This window comes from Lagopus muta, chromosome 4, assembly GCF_023343835.1.
Source record: "Lagopus muta isolate bLagMut1 chromosome 4, bLagMut1 primary, whole genome shotgun sequence".
Lineage (NCBI taxonomy): Eukaryota > Metazoa > Chordata > Aves > Galliformes > Phasianidae > Lagopus > Lagopus muta.
The window spans coordinates 43,275,740-43,288,972 of record NC_064436.1 but is presented as its reverse complement, the minus strand read 5'-3'; the positions used below and the strand labels follow the sequence as shown (position 1 = coordinate 43,288,972).

Below are 13,233 nucleotides of genomic sequence, written 5' to 3'. Positions count from 1 at the left end.
TCTCTCACAGAGAAAAGGAGGTCTCTAGCTTGCATCTGTGACTCAAATTTCTAGATTTGCAAGTCACCACTGTTGCAGAAATGGAATTTCTAAATTTCTCAAATCACCTTTGCACACTGAATCAAGTTGGACTCAGCTCTTAAAAAAGAAACAATCAATTGCTAATTCATAAAAACTCCAAAATCCAGCCAAGATGAGCTAATACTGGTGAATAGTAGTATGCTTTGGGGGGGGAAAAAAAAGGAAAATATTATTTCTAGTTTAATGAGCTCTTCAAATAACCTCAAAGTACATAAAGCTTAAAATATGAGTTTTCTTCTTCTTCTTTTGTAAACTCTCTCTGCTGTCTTTTATTTGGAGAATGATCAAGGAATTTCCTTAGAACACATGCTTCTTATTGATTTACTGTGCTACAACCAAAATGTCAGTTTTATTTAGAAGAGAAAAAAAAAAACACAACAAAACACCAAGATTTCAACTCCTGCAAAGTTGTGATCTAATTGGCATCTCACACTGGGCATTTTTTCTTTTATTTCTTGGGTGCAGGGGAGTTTTCTGTTTACCTATCAAAATGACAATGATACAATCTATTGCTCATGAGTTCTTTATTAGTCTGAGAACATGCATGTCAATACATCTTGAACAGGCAGACTGCTTGTCTCCCCCAGCACACAAGTGATGACATAGCTAGACCAGCATGTTTCTCTTGCGTTCCTGTCCTATTACCCAAATATACCCAAAAACTGGTTAAGAGTTAGTTCAACCAGATTGTTAGGATTCAGACAGTTAAGACTCATCTTGACAAGTACCAGACAAAGTCTGAATTCAGTGCTGACACAGTTATGGGCAATGTGGGCTGGATTACACGACCTCCAGAAGTCCTTTCCATCCTGGATTTAGCTAGCCTGCCTATAACGTAGAGAAATCCTAACAGGAAACAATGACAGCTACTGAACAAGATACTTATCTGTGCTGCTGGAACCACAGTGAGGTACATGTTTAATAATTAATTGTTCAAATTACTTAAACTGAAAGAAATCATTCCCTACGCTAAGCTTCAGCTACAATAATGGGGAATTCACAAGCTGTCTCTTGGCCACAGTAAATGATTGTACAATTTTATCTCAGAAACTTTAAAAACAGATGTGGTAAACATCTGTGGACAGGGCTGCACCTGAAAGGTATGGCCTGATAAAACAACGAGACCTTTATAGTAAAACCAAGCAACTCCCACTTCTCCTTATTCTTATTTCCCACCACCAGTGCTCCCATCATCTGATTCACAACAATACTGTGTTTATCAGGGAGCAAGGGAACACATTTAAGAATTTCCTTGGCAAGAGATAGAGCAAGTCAACCTGATGAAGTTTAATGTATCAAATCTACTTTGTAGCATAAGCAAAATAAAGGGTGAGATGTACTATGAACTGTGGGCATTGGTAAGGGGACAGGACAAGGCATTAAAGAAACTTCTCCCCAGCAGTAGCATTGAAGCTCTTGTCTCATCCGATCATAATGCAAAGGTTTTCAGTGTTGTGGTGCTGCTTTATGCTTTCATCTTAAGCAGCCAGTTACCAACACAAAAAATTCAGAAGGTGCTCTGACTTGTGCGGTTCTAAAATACAATGAGTTAAAGAGAGGCAGCTAAAGAAATTTGTGGGGAAAAGGACTTTCATTCCAACAGCAAACTACTGTCCCTCCATTGAAAAAAAAAAAAAAAAACAAAAAAAAAAACAGATGTGTTTTCAGAATTAGAAGTTGTATCTATAACCAGCCATGCTTTCATGTATTTCTGTAATAGCTTCATAAAGCTAAATCAGAGAACAGAATAACTGTCTTTGAGAGACTCATCCCATAAAGAACAATACATACAGATCTTAATCACAATTCACCACTTTTATATAATTAAGTGAAGTATTTTCGACTGTTGTATAACTTTGGATTGGGTGGGTAAAAAAAAAAAAAAAAAGACCATTTTACTGCATGTCCTGGAGTAAGCACACCTTTCAAGCTACAGTGCAGTCACTGTTTTGTAGCGTAGTCATTTATAGCCAAGCTGCCTTCATAGTTAGATATACTTCCATATTTAGTTTTTTAAAAAGCGCAACTTACAAGAGTATTTCTGAATCTACCATACAACTACAGAATGTAGTTTGCACACACCAGAACAGCAGCCTAGAATCTACTTTTGAGATCCTTTTTTTTCCTCTCAGTATAAGTCATTCTGAGTTTAATTAGCAGCTGAAGCAGCAGTCTCTAATTTTGTTTTATCCTTCCTAGAAACTGTAGAGCTATATCAAAATTAGGTTGAGAAAATATGGTACATACTGAACTGAGGGCCCACTCCCTTTGGAGTACTATATAGATGCTTATTATAAATGCTTTGTACTAGAGCTCTGCATTTTCTCCTTTTCAGTTACACATCTTTTGAATAATTTCAGTTTTACTTCCACAAAGGTCTTTTATATAACCAAACTATAAATAATGTTTAGATACCATTTTCCCTAATAACCACCTTCCTTACAAGATGAGATTTAAATATGATTAGATAAAATCCACTTTTTTAAGACCTGTAATTCTGATTAATTCACATTTAGTATCAAAAATACAACTCTGTACCATCAAATAAGTTCTGTCTGAAAGTATATTAAATGCAGTATCTTAACTTAAAGAAACTCTATGTGGTAGCATTCCAATCAAAATTCATCTTACCAGAGCTTGACGATAGAACAGTTCCTCTCTGAGAAGGTGCTTTGATTGTGCAAGTGTTTTTATTTTCACTTCCCCTCCTCAAGGGAAACACAGATGGCACCATTTTAACCTTGGACACTGATGCATTTCGTAGAGTGACTGGGCTTTTCTTTGGTGTATTTTTCTCTTGTGCATTCTCACCTTTCACAGAAGGCATCTGCTTTAAAACAGATGATAAAAAAGCAATAGATCATGACTGTGAGAAGCTGAGGAGTACCCTTCCTGGCATCTGTAATGAAATACTGACCATACAGGTAAGTGACACATTTAGCTGCTTGCTGTCACAGGGTCCACCAAAGATGCAGTCAGTCATACCACCTGCAGTTCACAGCTTCAAAACCCTCTCTTAAATTGCTTTTGGCAACACAAAACTAGAAGTTTAAAAACAGTCACTAATAATGACAGAGATTACTTTATGTCAGAGTTCCTTCTTTCCTTGTCCCTCCACGCTTTGAGCTGTTTAAATACGACTGTGCCCAAACAAGATTACTTTTTTAAAATCTTTAAACCAAGCAGCTAGCTACGTTAACGAACTAAGTTGTTGCTTATCGTGTCTACCCAAAACGTAACAGCCACTGTCACAGGTTTCCCTGCACAGGTCTTAAATTGTGGCAGAGAAACAAGTAAACCTTCCCACATTGAGGAATTTAAGAATGTACCTGAGACAGATTTAAAATAACCAGTTCATAGGTACCGCTTTATCTTTTACACAGAACTCTTGTTCTAGCTCATATATGCACTTGTTCATGACTATTCATGCTGAAAAACCATGCTTACAGATGTAAGCCTATGAGCACATACGGATGTCCTTGTAGTTTTTTTGTGATTCAATGCAATAAGCAATAATTTGGACATATTATACACTTTCCACTTTTGATTACAATCCCCATTTTCAGAAATTAATCTGCACCTTACAGAAGAAAATGTACAAAGTTCAATCTAGCTGATTACTGAGCATTTTAGATTATTTGCTCTATGGAGTTACTGAGTCTCAGCAGAATAATTAGTATTGCAAAGGCTTCCATCTCTGAACTGGTTGAATTGAAAGCATTCTCTTCAATCTGTGATTCTGAAAGTAGCGGGTAACACAAACTTTAAAATACTTCAAAATTAGAAAGTTCATGTTATTAATTTCTTCTGTAATGCTTCAGAAATGGACAGCTGCTTCCATTCTACCTACAGTACATTCCTTATACTGAGTTTTAGTAAAGCTTTTTTTCCTATCGATGCAGTGAAGACTAACAAAAACTCAGACAACTCCAGGCTTCAGTAGTAAGTACACTGCCTCCATTTCACTGAGTAAACTAAGATTTACTCAGCCCTGAAGCTCTTTCCTTCTTTCCCACTGTTCCTTTTCTGTGAAACCTCTTTCAGCGTATGTGAAAGCAACATGTTTCTCCTGACAGGTAGCTGACTAGTCCAACAATATTTTCCAATCCATCATGCATGCATACCTTCCAGCCAGGAAGTTTGTACCTTCCAGTTGGCTTACTCTCCCAGAAAAAGGTATGTGTCATCTGCATAAAGCATAATTCCTAGCTACTCTTAACTATTCCAATGAGTTCCATTTTTACTTCAAATAAAAGAACTCACAAACTATTCAAAGTAGACAGTTAAACTAGTAAGTTAGAAGTGTTTCACCAAATTGCTGGTCTGAGAATTTTGCATTACTTGTTAAGATACGTTTAACATTTCTATGAAAAAAATATTAAAAACTACGTTTTAGAACTAAATTATGTTTTGAAAGAAAAAAGATTATTGAAAACAGAAGTTCATCTTTAAGATAACCTTAAAATACTCAAAATTACAGTATCACTAAAATTGTACTGATAATGTGCACATTAAAGATACATTTTTAAAAATCACAGAATCACAGAATTGTGGTGTTTGGAAAGGACCTTTAGCGATCATCAAGCCCAACCCCCATGCTGAAGCATAGTTCCCTACAGCAGATTGCAAAATCTTAACAAGTGGCAATATACAGTTTTGCTGGTTAGACTGCATTAAGATGCATGTGCTTCTATTAGAATAATAGAATCCTGACTATATTGAACTAAAAAAAAATTCACAAAAAAATTTAAACCACAGAATAAGATGAAGGTTGACCTCAAGTGCTTTTTACTGTTGTCAAGTGCTAATTGCTTACTCCGAAGTTCAAAGAGTTTGCAATTTTTTTTTAATTATTTTTCTCTCCTTTTGGTAGGAAGAGACTGCACCCCAGAAATCAATGTTACAACTACTTTTGTAGACACAAAACCCATTCCACAGTTGCCATCCAAAACCCATTCCACTATGCAGTACAGAAGCCCCGTTCTTCAAGTGCACAAAACATTGAATTAAGTCAAGGAAAAAAGCTTACCACAGGAACTGAGTGCAGGACAAATGTTTCATTTGCCACATCTTTTAATGGCGGCGCTTCCAGAATTCCCATGTTGCAGTTTTGCTCTTTTTCACTTCTGTTTGGACAGATGTTTTGAGCACAGGGCTGCACTAAGGAGTCTGAAGTGTCCATTTCATCATTCAGCATCTCTTTTGAGTCTTCTCCACACGTTGGAAGCACAGCAACAGCCAAGGAGCACACTGAATTGGTAGCACTCGCTTCGCCAGTGTCTTCCAGATTCTGCTTCAGCGCAGGTGTCTTTGAAGTCCTGTGGGAAACGGCTCTCGGATGTGTTGTGGCGTGCACTACTTGGCTAGCAAAGAGGTGTTTCTTAAGATGCAGCTTATGGGGCTTATTCACAGGCAGTTCCACTTTCATATCTTTAGCTAAATCTGTTTTCTTTTTCAGCACTTTTACAGAAGGGGACAGTTGCCTGGGGGAAGCAACTAGTGAGGATGAGGAGGCGGTTGATTTTTTTGGTGATTGAGGAGACTGTCTTAAGGGCTCGCTCTCTCTTGACTGGAGTACAGGCCTAGACATTACCTTTGGCTTCACATTTTTGAAATTAGGTTTGGGAAAATTAACAATCTCACATTTCCTTGATTTGGTTATTGATGACACAATAGGCGATCTGCCCACTGTTCTTCCAGCAATTTGACCTGAACTAGTTTTAAGTGAAGGCCTTCGGTTATGCTCTCCTACAAGCATCTCGTTTGGTCTTAGTTTAGAAGACTTGTCCCCAAGTTCTGTCACAGATGGAACAGGAAAAGTTATGGGTTTTGTTCGCTCTTTAGGAGTTGAAGTAAATAGAGCAGTATCGCTTTCACTAGCCACAGGACTGAAGACCAAAAAAGTTGCTTCACATTTCAGTTCCGGTTTAACTGTTCTCTTTAGTTTTGGTACACTGCAAGGTAGCACTTCAGACACAAAAGTAGTGTTGTGCTTATACCGAAAAGCAGCATTTCCAGGGACGCTTTGTTCTTTGGTTAAGGGTTCACTGGTTTTCTTCAATACTTGCTTTCCAATGTTTTCTACTGGTAGAAGGTACATGTTACTTCCAGGACTATCCATACATGTCTGACCAACGGAATTCCTGGTTTCATCACAATCAGCATTATTCTGAAAGACTTTCACTTGCTGATCTTCACAAGTGAAGATGTATGGTGATAATTCAGCTTGTTCATGAGGATTAATACATCTAGCAGCTTGTTTTTCAGACTGTGCTGCTATTTCCAATTGTTCTCTGTCAATGTTACTAGTATTTTCTATACCGAGTTTAACACCTGCAGAGGCAGGATAACATACTTCAAAATCAGCAGAGGCCTCTAGGCTTCCTGAAGCCACTACCGTAAAAGACAAATTTGGTGTTTTTTCTGCACCCAATTTCTCTTCCTTATCTCCTTCATCAGAAGGGATTAGCATTTCCCCCAGATGCATATCATTTTGATCAGTTTCCACTGTTCCACTTACAATGTTAGTAACATCAAATGTGCTCTGGTGACAATGTACCCTGTTTTCTATCATGGACTGTGTGCACTGCTCTGAAGCAGGATGCGGTAGCACACAGTTTGCTTCAGTCTGACTGTAAGGCATTGATTGCTCAGTAGTTTGAGCTTGCATTTTTGTCACAGCCACATTACCTTTCAGGAAGTTTGTTGTTTCTTTCAAGTCACAATTCAAAGGATATACACTAGTCTGCTCAGTCAGAGAAGAGTTGCATACAGTATCTTTATCTCCTAAGAGAATTCCTCCTTGGCAGTTGTATTTAGCAGGCACCCTTGGCAGATGAAATGCTTCAATACACTGCTGCTTTAAAAGAATACTTCCAAAGTCACTCTTATCTTCAAGAACAGCATCACCTTCATTCTCGGTCACTATATTTTGGTCAGTTGAATCACCATGTAACTTGGCAGCACAATTCTTTGAAGGAAGCGTAGCTTTGTCACATGTGTAGTCATTTCCATTTTCATCCCTTATAAGTAAGGAAGACTTCAAGCCATTCTTCGCTTTGTCATCTGACCTTTCAATATTCATTCTGAAGGCTAAATTTTAAACAATTTTCATTTTACACTTATTTAAAACCCCAGAGAATGCAGACTTCTGAATTTTGCAGAATAAACAGCTTTTCCCTGGAACATGTTCAGCTGTATGAGAGACATTTAAAAAGCAGTTTCTTGTTTTTGCGCTTTCCAAGAGGATTCAAAAGTTCTAGGATTAAAATGAAATGAAAAGTGATTAGCCAAACCAGGATTTTACAACATTAAGCATTCTTAAGCAGTTGGTCTCTACTTGAATCAAGTGCAGCCATTTTGACAAACTTTGACCACTCTTCCCAACTGAAGAACAGGGAAATAAGAGAGGAGTTGAACATTGAATAAAGTCTCTTTCTACGACTGGGTGACCAGACTGGTAGATGAGGGAAAGGCTGTTGATGTAGTCTACCTAGACTTCAGCAAAGCCTTTGACATGGTCTCTCACAGTATCCTTCTACGGAAGCTGGCTGCCTGTGGCTTGGACAGTTTCACCCTCCATAGGATAAGGAACTGGCTGGAGGGCCGTGCTCAACGGGTGGTGGTCAGTGGAGTGAAGTCTAGCTGGCGACCTCTTTCAAGTGGTGTCCCTCAGGGGTCGGTGCTGGGGCCATTCTTTTTAATATCTTCATTGATGACTTAGATGAAGGGATTGAGTGTACCCTGAGTAAGTTTGCAGATGACACCAAGTTGGGAGGTGATGTCGATCTGCCTGAGGGTAGGGAAGCCCTGCATAGGGATCTAGATAAGCTGGATCGCTGGGCCAAGGTGAATGGGATGAGGTTTAACAAGGCCAAGTGCCAGGTCCTGCACTTTGGCCACAATAATCCCATGCAGCGTTATAGGCTTGGGGATGAGTGGCTGGATGAGTGTGAAGAGGAAAGGGACTTGGGGGTGTTGGTTGATGCTCAGCTGAACATGAGCCGACAGTGTGCCCAAGTGGCCAAGAAGGCCAACGGCATCCTGGCCTGCATTAGAAATAGTGTGGCCAGCAGGAGCAGGGAGGTGATCGTCCCCCTGTACTCAGCACTAGTGAGGCCGCACCTCGAGTACTGTGTTCAGTTTTGGGCCCCTCACTACAAGAAAGACATTGAGGCCCTGGAACGTGTCCAGAGAAGGGCAACAAAACTGGTGAGGGGTCTGGAGCACAAGTCTTATGAGGAGCGGCTGAGGGAGCTGGGATTGTTCAGTCTGGAGAAGAGGAGGCTCAGGGGAGACCTCACTGCACTTTACAACTTCCTGAAGGGAGGTTGTGATGAAAAATGGTCTGGCCTCTTCTCCCAGGCAAATAGTAGGACCTGAGGAAATGGCCAGAAATTGTACCAGAGGAGGTTTAGGTTGGACATTAGGAGAAACTTTTTCTCTCAGAGAGTGGTCAGGCACTGGAATGGCTGCCCAGGGAGGTGGTGGAGTTGCTGTCCCTGGCAGTGTTCAAGAGGCGCCTGGATGAGGATGGTTTAGTAGCTTGTGGTACTGGGAATGGGAGGGTGATTGGACTAGATGGTCTTGCAGGTCGTTTCCAACCTTGCGATTCTGTGATTCTATTCTATGATTCCCACACACCTGTAACGATATATTCCAGCTCTCCTATCAAAGAACAGGAAGAAGGAGGACACTGGCATTGAAAACAATGGGAAACAGGTCAGGGTTTTAACTAAAATGCAAACACAAATGTGGTATCCTTAAATGAGGATATGGACAAAGTGACGTATTTGAAAGTCAGTGAAAGGAAAATGTGAACATCAGAATTATGCATATAAGAGTGATGAAATAATGAACATTCATATAAGAAATACATCAAAGTCTGAAGTGACTTAACTGCACTTAAATACAGTGAGTAGCAGAACCCTAATGAACTGAAACTCCAGGAAAACAGAGATACTTAACTGTACTACCAACCATCTTTACAGGGGTGACACAGAGAGTATATAAACCATTTCAGAAACGAAAACAAGGGAAAGAAAAAACACTTTGGGAAATACTCCTAAAAAATGTAAAAATAAAGCCAGAGCAATAAATAACATCAAAGGTAAGTTACTAAAAGCAAGAATTTATCATTCAAAAAGCTGGCATTTCCTCATAAACCTCATTTTCTTTAGCTGCAAACATACCATGAATAGTTACATTCTTAAAGTCTTTTTCAGCTGAGCAAAAGCGTAAAGCTTTTCCAGGCATGCTCTAGGGCCATGAATAGTTCTGAGCATAAAAGTAGCACTCCAAGTAAGACTGTTCTAGATTTACATGAGTTTATATGCTCATGACAGACTAAATGCAGAGAGACTTCTAGAAAAGACCACAGCCTTTTCTTTACACACGACTTTTTACCTTCAATCTGAGGTAGATGCTTAAAGACCGTGGAACAAGAAACAAAACAAGGCACTAATCCGCTCCCTGCTTCCTTTTCTCAATTCCAAAACAAAAATCACTGAGGATAAAAATCTGGACTAGATAGACCTTGCTTAAACTCTCCCAGTTTCTAATAGCTCCAGATCCTCTGACTGCCCACTGCTATTCAACCCCTACAGCAGCATGAGCTATAGCGGTACCCTCATTTCAATTCTCTATTATGAAACATGAGGTAGGTTCAAGAGTTCTTCCACAGAAGTCTTCCCTTGAGGCTGGGCAAGAACCTGTCCTGAACAATCTTCCGTCCAGTTAAGTTGATCACAGAATCAACTGTTGAAAAATGTCTGTAAACTTTGCTTCCGCTGTTGTTTTGATATATTAAAACTAGTTGCTTCTTGTTTGGAGGCTAACTCATAACACACCATACAGCTTGCCCAGGTAGTCATGCAGCAAGAAGTTAAGAGGTTCCATTTTGATTTAGCATTTGCTCTGATGCAAAGACCATTCTCACCTCCTTCAAGCGCTTTCACACAATAGAAAAGTAGGGAACTCTAGTATGCCACTTCACAAAGCTGAGGTCTCAAGAACTTACAGAATGATACCTTAGCTTAATATGGATTACTGATTTGTCAAAATTTGAAACAGGAGCATTGAATTAAACTTTGATACCATCAATGCTTAAGAAGTCCCAAGAAAAAAAGAAGCAGGTTTGAGACCGAATAGAAAAATCAAGAAATTGTTTAAGCCGAATATGAGTATGTGCACGTGTACTAATAGAAATCTGCTCAGTCCAGGTTCCCACATAATGAGAACATTCACAAAAACATACCATTGATGCAACTATTTTTAAAGCAGCTTTTCACTTCAGCAATAAATATTTTCAATATCAACTAGACTAGATTCAAGGTTGGTTCTGCTTTGTATAGACATTTAGAGTTTAAAAGTAACTCCCATAAAAACAGGGAGACTTCCTAAGGCTTAAAAATAGTGTACAACAAAATCTGTAATAGAAAGTTAGCTCTCAAAAATTAAGATTCTGTATCTCTGTAGGCACTTAAATATGTTAACTGGGTCTATGAGCTTCCAGATGGTGAGAAATTCTTCTGACTTAAGAGCTGCTATAGACAAAACAACTGCCTTTCCAAACTACATCTTTCCAAGAATACATTGCTCCTGATGAACTGAAAGAGTCAGGGAATTCTCTAAACTAAATACTACTACCGAACTCTGAATTTAGTTACCAGACCTCTTAGGCTTTTCCTTTCCACAACAGATATATAAAACCTTAAGGGAACAGCAGTAATGCTTTGGAAAAAAGGGAAGCCAGCTTGGAAAGCAGGCTCTTCTAAGAAGAGCACTGTCCATCTTTGGGTGGCCCCAGATTCAGCACACAGTACAACATACGAAGTAGGACTCAGAGCAAAGATCTTGCAGCTTCTATTCATCTACATGGAGTGCTACTGGGCTGGGAAGGTTTGAACATGTGCTATAGAAGTACAGGGGACAGACACCAAGCATCTGCTAGTTCAGTGTTGGGTAAATAAGAGTCAACACAATATGAATTAACATAAATAAATCAAGCTGCAAGATCCCAAACTGCTTCAAGAATGCAAGCCAGTTCAAATGTATTACACTTAAAAGGCTGACAGCAATATGACGCTTTTCCTGGTGTTCCATCTGAAACTGGATGCTTTCACCCACACAGTCACCATGTTTACTCAAACCCACCAGCTCTGTTTGCACAGCCTGTACCAAGGGACACAGCGGAGATCTGAAAGAAAAGGGTGTGCCCCTACAAGCGGGAAAGCAGCCTGGAAGTGCTCCAGGCAGCTCACTGTACTTGAATGCTATGCTCAAGGCATCTTCAGTATCCATACTTCAGCAGAAAGCTGTATTACACTGCCACAATTAACACTCAGAAGTTGGGAATTATTTTTAAAATATGTTCTGGGAGAACTCTGCATTCAGAAGACTGGCCCAGTGAGTTTTCTTAAAAAGTAAAGCAAGTGCTCCTCCTACTTAGCTAAGATATTTGCAAAGATATTTGAAAGAAGTGTTTAGAACTGGAACCTAACGTTTGAGGATCTGGAAGCACAGCCACCTGATCATGAAGTTCTGTGTGTTCACATGCCTTTCCTCACACTGTTTTACAGCAGCAGGAAAGGTGAAACTCACATATGTAGGAGATAAGCACACACAGGCCGGTGACAAATCCTAGCTGTAAAAGCAGTGCAAGTAAGCAAATGTATTTTATGAGTTGTGATTAAGTGCATGATCAAACAAAACCAAAGCTACGTCTTCGAATGGGCAGAATACCAACAAGCCTCTCGCTTGAATACTCTGGTAGCTTCCATTGCTAGGACTCAATCAGGCACTCATTCTCAGCTCCATTAAGACAACATTCATGGCTAGAAGGATGGAGTCTGGGGGGGTGCAGTACACAACTGCAATGCATGGTCACTTGTGCTCAGAATTATCACTGGCTTGGCTTTTGGGCTATTGCTACCACAAACAAAGCCACTGCACAGTTTTCCATGAGATCAATATTCAGTCTGCCCCTCTTTAACAATTTCCAAGAACGATGAAGCTTTTCCTTCCTGGTTAAATTAGTTAACTTTTCAATGAAATGTTCCTGGATTTTCAGTGAGGTGGTTTGTTTGTTTGTTTGTTGTTTTTAAGTCAGCTCCCATACAATCAAGGATAAAGTTTCAGGTCAAAATGAAAGCAGGAAGCTAGAACTTAAGACAATACGCATTCATTGTTCTGGCACTCCCTTAGCAGATCAAGGTCCAAGTCCTACTTGTTGACAAATCTGATTGAACAGCTGAGCACAGATTGGACTGATGTTCACCAACCCCAACTCAGTGTTCCAACTTATTTGACTACATGTGGTTACATATACTGCTCACCTAGTCTAACACCTGCATCTTGGATAAACTGCTGATTTCTCCATTTCTGCCATTAAAATCTATACAGAAGCAGGTACAGGGCACCAGTACAGAACAGCTACTACACCTGGGATTTTCACCACAAATTCAGGAGCAGGGGAAAGAATGCAGGGTGTTGCTGTGCGCTTCTTAAAATGTATATATTTTTTGTGTGCATACACACACACACACACATATATATATATATGTACAGAAAATACAATCCACAAGTCTACAGATTTCTGACTAAGCAGACTTTCTGTTTACTGCTAGTCTCCTCTTGGCTGAGAAGGAAACAGCCTTCATAAAGCAGCAACTAAAAAAAGGCAGAAGCTCTCTGCAAGAGCAACAACACCAGGCTGCAAAGGTGGTGGCTGAAATACCAGGCATAACTCTGGAGAAAAGAAAATAATTCTTGCCTCCTAACAGTGAGTCATGATTGACATGCTCAGCAAGTCAGAGCAGAGATGGCTTTAACCATTACCACTGAAATAACTCCTACACTAAACATTCGCCTTTTAAAATCAAGTTCTAATGCCAAATACACCACAATGCACTAGGCACCATACGCTGAAACTACTTTAGGGTACAATGCTGACTTGAAATTTTTCATGCTTCTGAATTATTTTACATAGCATCTGTGCCTGTGCCCATGGGTTTGGTGTAAACACTGCCCAACATTTAACGGACATCACCAGTATTCTGGCAAATAGTAAGATTGTGTCATTAGAATGTGACAGCTGAGGCAACAGCAAAACTGATGAGCTCCTGTTCTTGTGTCCTTTCAGATCTTCACCTA

The 13,233-nt window shown here is 39.7% G+C and overlaps 1 protein-coding gene across 12 annotated transcripts in view; it reads right to left on the bottom strand.

Annotated features, from left to right (window-relative positions):
- Positions 1-13,233, bottom strand: part of MTUS1 (microtubule associated scaffold protein 1) — a 112,045-nt gene that overhangs the window by 75,020 nt on the left and 23,792 nt on the right. For 11 of the 12 annotated variants that reach the window (XM_048943081.1, XM_048943076.1, XM_048943082.1 and 8 more), the window contains 2 exons: positions 5,111-7,339; positions 2,713-2,911 (listed from right to left, as the gene is read on the bottom strand). In XM_048943081.1, coding sequence (XP_048799038.1) covers positions 2,713-2,911; positions 5,111-7,165 — 2,254 coding nt within the window. In that variant the 5' untranslated portion in view covers positions 7,166-7,339. The remainder of the gene's footprint in view (positions 1-2,712; positions 2,912-5,110; positions 7,340-13,233) is intronic. The other variant, XM_048943085.1, reaches the window with a different exon arrangement.